Source organism: Dermacentor andersoni, chromosome 2, assembly GCF_023375885.2.
Source record: "Dermacentor andersoni chromosome 2, qqDerAnde1_hic_scaffold, whole genome shotgun sequence".
In the NCBI taxonomy this organism is placed as follows: domain Eukaryota; kingdom Metazoa; phylum Arthropoda; class Arachnida; order Ixodida; family Ixodidae; genus Dermacentor; species Dermacentor andersoni.
The window spans coordinates 41,905,344-41,911,700 of record NC_092815.1 but is presented as its reverse complement, the minus strand read 5'-3'; the positions used below and the strand labels follow the sequence as shown (position 1 = coordinate 41,911,700).

The 6,357-nt window shown below is 41.4% G+C and overlaps 1 protein-coding gene across 1 annotated transcript; it reads left to right on the top strand.

Moving 5' to 3' along the window:
* The first annotated feature begins 501 nt into the window (after window positions 1-501).
* LOC126542387 (mitochondrial fission 1 protein-like) lies at window positions 502-4,965 on the top strand. Its single transcript, XM_050189440.3, has 6 exons — window positions 502-678; window positions 1,121-1,253; window positions 3,298-3,374; window positions 3,967-4,072; window positions 4,694-4,778; window positions 4,857-4,965. The coding sequence occupies exons 1-6, from the start codon at window positions 634-636 to the stop codon at window positions 4,858-4,860; spliced, it is 450 nt and encodes a 149-aa protein (XP_050045397.1). The 5' UTR covers window positions 502-633; the 3' UTR covers window positions 4,861-4,965.
* Window positions 4,966-6,357: the final 1,392 nt, after the last annotated feature.

Sequence of the window (6,357 nt, the reverse complement as noted above, 5' to 3'; positions counted from 1 at the left end):
CTGGCTGCGTTGAAAGCAAGGAGGTTTTATATACTTAAATTATATACTTTATATTAGCTCCTTGTTTGAAACATGGTCACATAGGCAGCGTTTTCATGTCCACTGAGAGTGTTCGCTGTGTCAGCAAAGCGTTGCCTGCGTGACGCTCTGCTGCCCCATCTCGCCAGCAAGTGCAGAGGTTCCTCGTACTGCGGCAGCATCTTGCTTGCACAGTGCCGCAGTCGAAGGCTGCGGTGCAGTGGTACGTTTTTGCAACGGATAATCAAAGGCTAGAGTTATAATGCAGCGCACCATGAATGTGTGCGCCGAAACCGAAACCGAAAGTTAATATTGCCTAATTTAAAGCGAAAGAAAGAAATACCACAACAAAAAATGTTGGGCATTCCAAAATTTTGTCTCAGCACTCGCAACGCTATGTTTTGGGAGCTTTGCTTTATAAAATTGTTAACAAGATTTTCGTATTATTCAACACGTTTTTTTTTTTGTTCATCATCATCGTCATCGCAGCTATGTAGCTGATCAGCTCCTAAAGTTGAGTTAGTTGAGTCGTAGAGTTGGTACGTTGACAAGAGGCGCATACCATTTTTGCGGTCGTTATTGTCGTGTGACTCATGTGTGACGCTGCAGTGTAAAATGGAGTCAATTCTTGAAGACTACGTGAGCGCAACAGATCTGAAAGTGAGCTTGTTTTCCTGGCTTTCTTCGATGGACTGAGACTGTGATGAAGACCGCGTCTCCCGTCGCATCATCGTTTCGTTTTTTCTTTGGCATATACCTCTCTGAAACTTTGGAATCAGCCTTTCGTATAGACTATCAACCTTTCTTAACGCTAATTCTTTCCTAATATTTTTATGTCCTTTATGTGTAACGTTTTTGTCACTTATAAATGTCCGTTCAAGTGTTGTGTTGGTAGCTTCTTTTGTTACATGACTACTTCCTAGTGGATCCTTGAGGCTTTCCTAGTCGAACGTTTCGTTTAAATTTAAGGTTTCGCTCGTACGCAAGCGATTTCGGCGTGGCTGTGTTGCGTCAGCATTGTGAAATCTGTATCGATGTCAACTAAGGTATGTCGGCCACCTATGACGCCATCGAACACAATTTGCTGTTCTATCTTGTGCAGCATTACGAAGATCAGTATCATGAAGAAATGAAAAATGGCGAAGTGGACACGAAGACGCAGTTCGAGTACGCTTGGTGCCTCGTCAGAAGCAGATACCCTGCGGACATACGACGCGGTTTGCTGTTGATGGAACGTGAGTCACTTGCAAGACCGCGTTCCGAGCGTCGCTTGTAGGCCGCATATACACGTACTTGTTGAGCGTTGTATTGTTGTTTGCGAAAACAAGCAAACACGCATGAATGTTCCGACGTAATTTCGTTCAAATGTTTGCATTGCTTAGGAGGAAATAGAATATGATATAAAATGGGGCAACGTAATCTTTCTTTTTTTTTACATATAACGTTTTTGTTGATGTAATTACTCCTGTCAATGTATGCAACACAAAGAGCCAAGGTGCCTTGAAAAGTGGAATCATACGAGAGGGTAAAATGTTAATGCATAGTTTATGCCTAATGATTATTTCCGGAATGTACATAGGAACCTTTATGTAGTGGCCATTAGCTAGGGCATAAAACTACGTAACTAAAGTTTTTCATTACATCCTGCTTTACAAACAGCTTCTGATCAAGGGTGGGCGAATATTGAAGTTTACACATTAATAATTCTTATGAAAAAAATAACTGGTACTTGGGAATATTCCAAGTTAACCAAATATTTTGCAACTACCAAATGTTAGTCTGGTTACTGCACTCCATTTGCTAAACAAAGTATCACAAATAATAGAAAGTAAGCATACAACTTTTTTGAAGCAATACAGAAACGAAATGGACAATGCAAGCTTACTTTTTGGTTTTGCAGCAGAGACAAGCTGCGATTCTTGTCTCTGCTGCAAAACCACAAAGTAAGCTCGTAGTCTGTCATTTAGTGTTTCTGGAAGTCTAGCAATGTAGCAGTTGTTTTATCTCTTGCACTAAAGCCTCTAATGTTTTCCTTGCGATAGGCCCTTTTATATGTGCCCACTGCCAGCCCTTAAGTATTTTTATTTTTCCTTTTTCGGGAACCGTTTATTTTGCATTTTTAATACTTGTCGTGCAGTACCAGCCATTATTTATTTAAAAGTTTGTTTGCAGCCAGGCTCTAAAGTTGTTGAGAGGCTATACATGCAGCTTCTTCTAATGACAATTAGTGATATTGTGCAAACCTGATCTTTTGTCCCTGATAGCTTTTTTGCACTAGTCAGTACACACATGGTACCTAAATCTACCGAAATAAATATTTCTGTTCAATATTTATGCATCTGCATTTGACTATTCAATATTCGGTACTTGCTATTCGTATCCACTTCATGCAGTAGACTTCCGTTAATTCAATTTTTCGGTTAATTCGATCCCTACGGAAGGTCCCGGCTGGCACCCATGCATTTATATGGGCCCAAACTTTCGTTAATTCAATCTTAAATATTGTCTTCATGGAAAAATTAGAACTTGACCAGTCGGCACGTATGCACCTGATCCTTATGGCTACCCCAATAGCAACCCCTTTAGTGGTAGCATGCCTCAACAGAGCTTATTAGGGGTCAGTGAATTTGTTAACACACATAATCTGTCCAAAACATCTATTTTCGACCTGCCCCAAGGAGATTTTTCAAGCAATAACGGTAGCTCACAGTGTCTCATTGCAGTATTTACCAGATTCTAATGTGTGCCTTTCTTTAGTCAAGAAAATTGAGCCACAAATAGCCTGCAAGTGTAATCGGATGTGAAACCAAAACAGTGTTCGCAGTGATTGTGTGCATTACCACATAACACAACTGTATAGTGGCGAGACCAACATTTAAAGGCCTTGTAGCATAGCTGACTTTTAAAAAATGTCTGTCATTGTGCAACACATATTAGACCCTTGTTCAGTTTTCTTGCTGAAAAACTGGATGCACATTCAATTTCTTCTTTGTTTAATAGCTTTGTCATTTCCAAGTTCATTTTCCACTTTGGACACAGAGAAAGCGGGCATGCGTTTGATTCGAGGGCATTTAGAGTTGGGCAGATACTGCCTACTGACTCAGCGGTGTGTTTTGGTATTTTTTCAGCATATTACTTAATTTGACTCAGCCAATAATTCGATCAGTTTGGTGGGTCCCGTATGAGTCATATTAACACGATACGTATTCGAAAAAGTTGATATTCGCCTACCTCTACAGCTGATGCCTTTTTCTTACTTCTGTGTATTTTGTTAAACAGATTTATTTCACCACGGCAATGCTGAAGCCAAGCGAGATTACCTTTTCTACCTGGCTGTCGGGAGCACCAAGCTCAAGGTCTGTAGTTGGCAATCAACAACACAAATGCCTCTAAAACTTTTGTTACCAGAAGCATCCCCTCCTTGTAATAGGCAAAGGTGGCTACTACTGTGTGCTAAGCATAGACTAACTTAAATGACTGAAATCAAACGTTGTGAAAGCAAATGAAAAAAAGGAAGCACTCACGAGGTATAGTGCCCAGCAATTCAAATTCGATACTCGGAAGGCATGGCTGCCGGCACTTGTGTCACCGGTGGACAGAGTTTCCAGTGCCATTATGGCATATGATGAAAGCGAGAGCCTCTGAGACACATTGTGGCAGCATTTGGCACCCCAGCACTCACCGGTGGTGCAAGAAGTGCTAGCCACCATGCGGTCCGATTATCACATTTGAATCGCTGCGTACAGTACCTTCACAAGAAGCAAAATTATTGCCTCTGGAATGCAAGTAGTGACAAGTATAAAACAGAGTATAGCTCCCGGCATGCTTGCTGGCAAGCATTTAGTGGAAGCTGGTAGAACGTCCTGTGTATATTACATAGGTTACACAGGACAGGTACACGTTACTATCCAGAATTGCAGCTGTTGTAAAAAATGTTTTTATCCTTAGGAGTACTCCAAGGCATTGAAATTCATCAAGGCATTCCTTCATGTTGAGCCAGCCAACAGACAAGCACAGGAGCTTGAAGCAACTATTAAAAGCCGGATGAAGAAAGGTAGGTCCTGTAGACAGTTTTCAGTCTATTTCCTTTTAAGAGGAATGACTCAAGATTTGATGCATGTCTATGCAGTCATGGTGGGACATGAAAAAGACAGTTACATTTAGGGCATGGGACCTAGTGGACAAGCCACATTAAATGTTGATGAAGTGTTCAGTAGTCAATCTTACTGGTCGTGTAGTCCATTACTGCTATTAATGAAAAGCTGTGTGTACAGCAATGCATTCAAATTTAATGGTAGTACTTGGCAACATCCTCAGTCTTTGTCGTCTGCAATTTGACAAAATGTTTAGGCTGTGGCAGCTTCATTTTTCAAGCGTCTGCTATAGTAGTACCTTGCTCTGTTTCCTCTCTATGCAAAGATAACATTCAGTGAAAAATTATTCATATCTAGCCTTCAATATTGCTTAACATAGAGCTGTGTTCCTGTCCCTCCGTGCAAACAAAGTTAACCATTATTTTTGTCTGATAGTGCTTATAACCACAGAAGTGATTGTTAGTGGCCTAAGCAGCAGAGGAGTGCACCCACTTCCAGTGTAACCGTTGGTTTTATTAACTGAAACCTTTTTGTTACTTGTGAGTGTATTGAAGCACCTTACCATTCATTACCTATTCCAGAAGGCATAAAGGGCATGGCTATTGTTGGTGGTGCTGCTCTTGCTGTTAGCGGGCTTGTCGGACTTGGAATTGCCTTGGCCAAGAGGTATGTCTGAAAGAGCTTTCTCTGCACACATTTGCTAGTCAGCATCACTCTATATCGCCTCCCTCTTTTCCTGTGCAGGTAGATGACTGCATTCCTTCCCAGTTTTCCCTGCAAATTGTCGACCCGAGAACATGGTTATTTTTTATGCTGTATGAAGTCTGCAAATAAAGTCACCGGTATAAGCTGATCCACTATACTGTACCCCAAATATTTACTTGTTACTTTGTATGTGGACAACTCAGTGGCAGCAAATGCCACAATAGGATGACTAAATGCCCATCTCCAGGACATTGGAACATTACCCTATCCCCACAGCCAGAGTCCTCTCGCACCACCAAGAATCTGGCGTCTCTCGGTGGTGTAATCTTCCTTCGTGTAAGTGTCGTATACTTGGCTATCACTAATATTGCTTCACCTTTCCGGCGAAACTGCAGCCTCTCTCTCTCTCTCCATTTTCTGTGAGTTCGAGTATAAGCGCTGCTGCGCATGACTGCTGTTGATTCTGATTTCGAGTGAATCTGGCATCACCTCATTTCGGTTAGCAAGTAAATTATACAGGGTGCTCCAACTATCATGCACCAAGACTTAAAAAAAAGAGCAGTAGCGTTACTCCAGCCGCCAGTAATTCTTTTGTTACTGAGATTTATTTCGGTAATTGCAATTATTTATCTAACTCGAGAAGTACTGTTCTAATTATCAAAGTGTCAATGGGACATTTGTAGGTACCTCCAAATGACATGTTTTCAGCTATGTACTAATTGCGTACCATTTTTTCCGACTGGCAAAGGAACATCATGAAATATGAAAAATACCACGTCACTGCACTCTCACCCACATCATAAAGCAGCGCCCTCAAATAAGCTGATTGAAAGCAACTGCATGCCTGTTGCAAAACCGAAGAGAGAGCGCATCCCCTTGGTAATGGTACGGAAGGAGCACCAACAGCAGGTTTTGTGTTTTACAGCTATTCCTTCCTTTCATTTTTAGGACACATTTATTATCAGTCTCTTGAGGTTGACTGATCACATTGATAACAACCCCTTGATAATGCGGCCAAAGCGCCGCACTGACTATGCATGGAACTCGAAAGGCAATGAAATGTTTCAAAATCGCGGCTCTACTAGCACCACATCGAAAGAATGCGCGTGCAGCTATATTTCACGGCAAAGACTTGCTGGCGCGCCAGAAACGAAATTAAAGTGACAGTTTTATTTTTCACTAAAGTGTATGCATGCTGCAAAAACAGGTTCGTACCAAAAAGAAGTTTTCTGCATACGAGTCTTCCAAGAATGCTGCCAGCCTAGGTCCTTGCATTTCAAGAAATGATTGAGAAAGTGAGGTACAGGTGGTTGCATAGTAAAAGTCATTTGAGAGTAGGGAGTTTCTGGCATGCTTGGTCTTGTTAGGTAGGTTAAGCAATATTCGATCTTCAATATTTTACGATTTCATGAACATCTGTAAACAAGAATGCTTACTTCAATGGCAACTGCAAAGCCATCATGATAAAGGATTATTCCTTCCATTCTCATTTGGTCGTTATACTGTGAACATGCTCTGCTTTTGTGCAGCTACCTTGTAC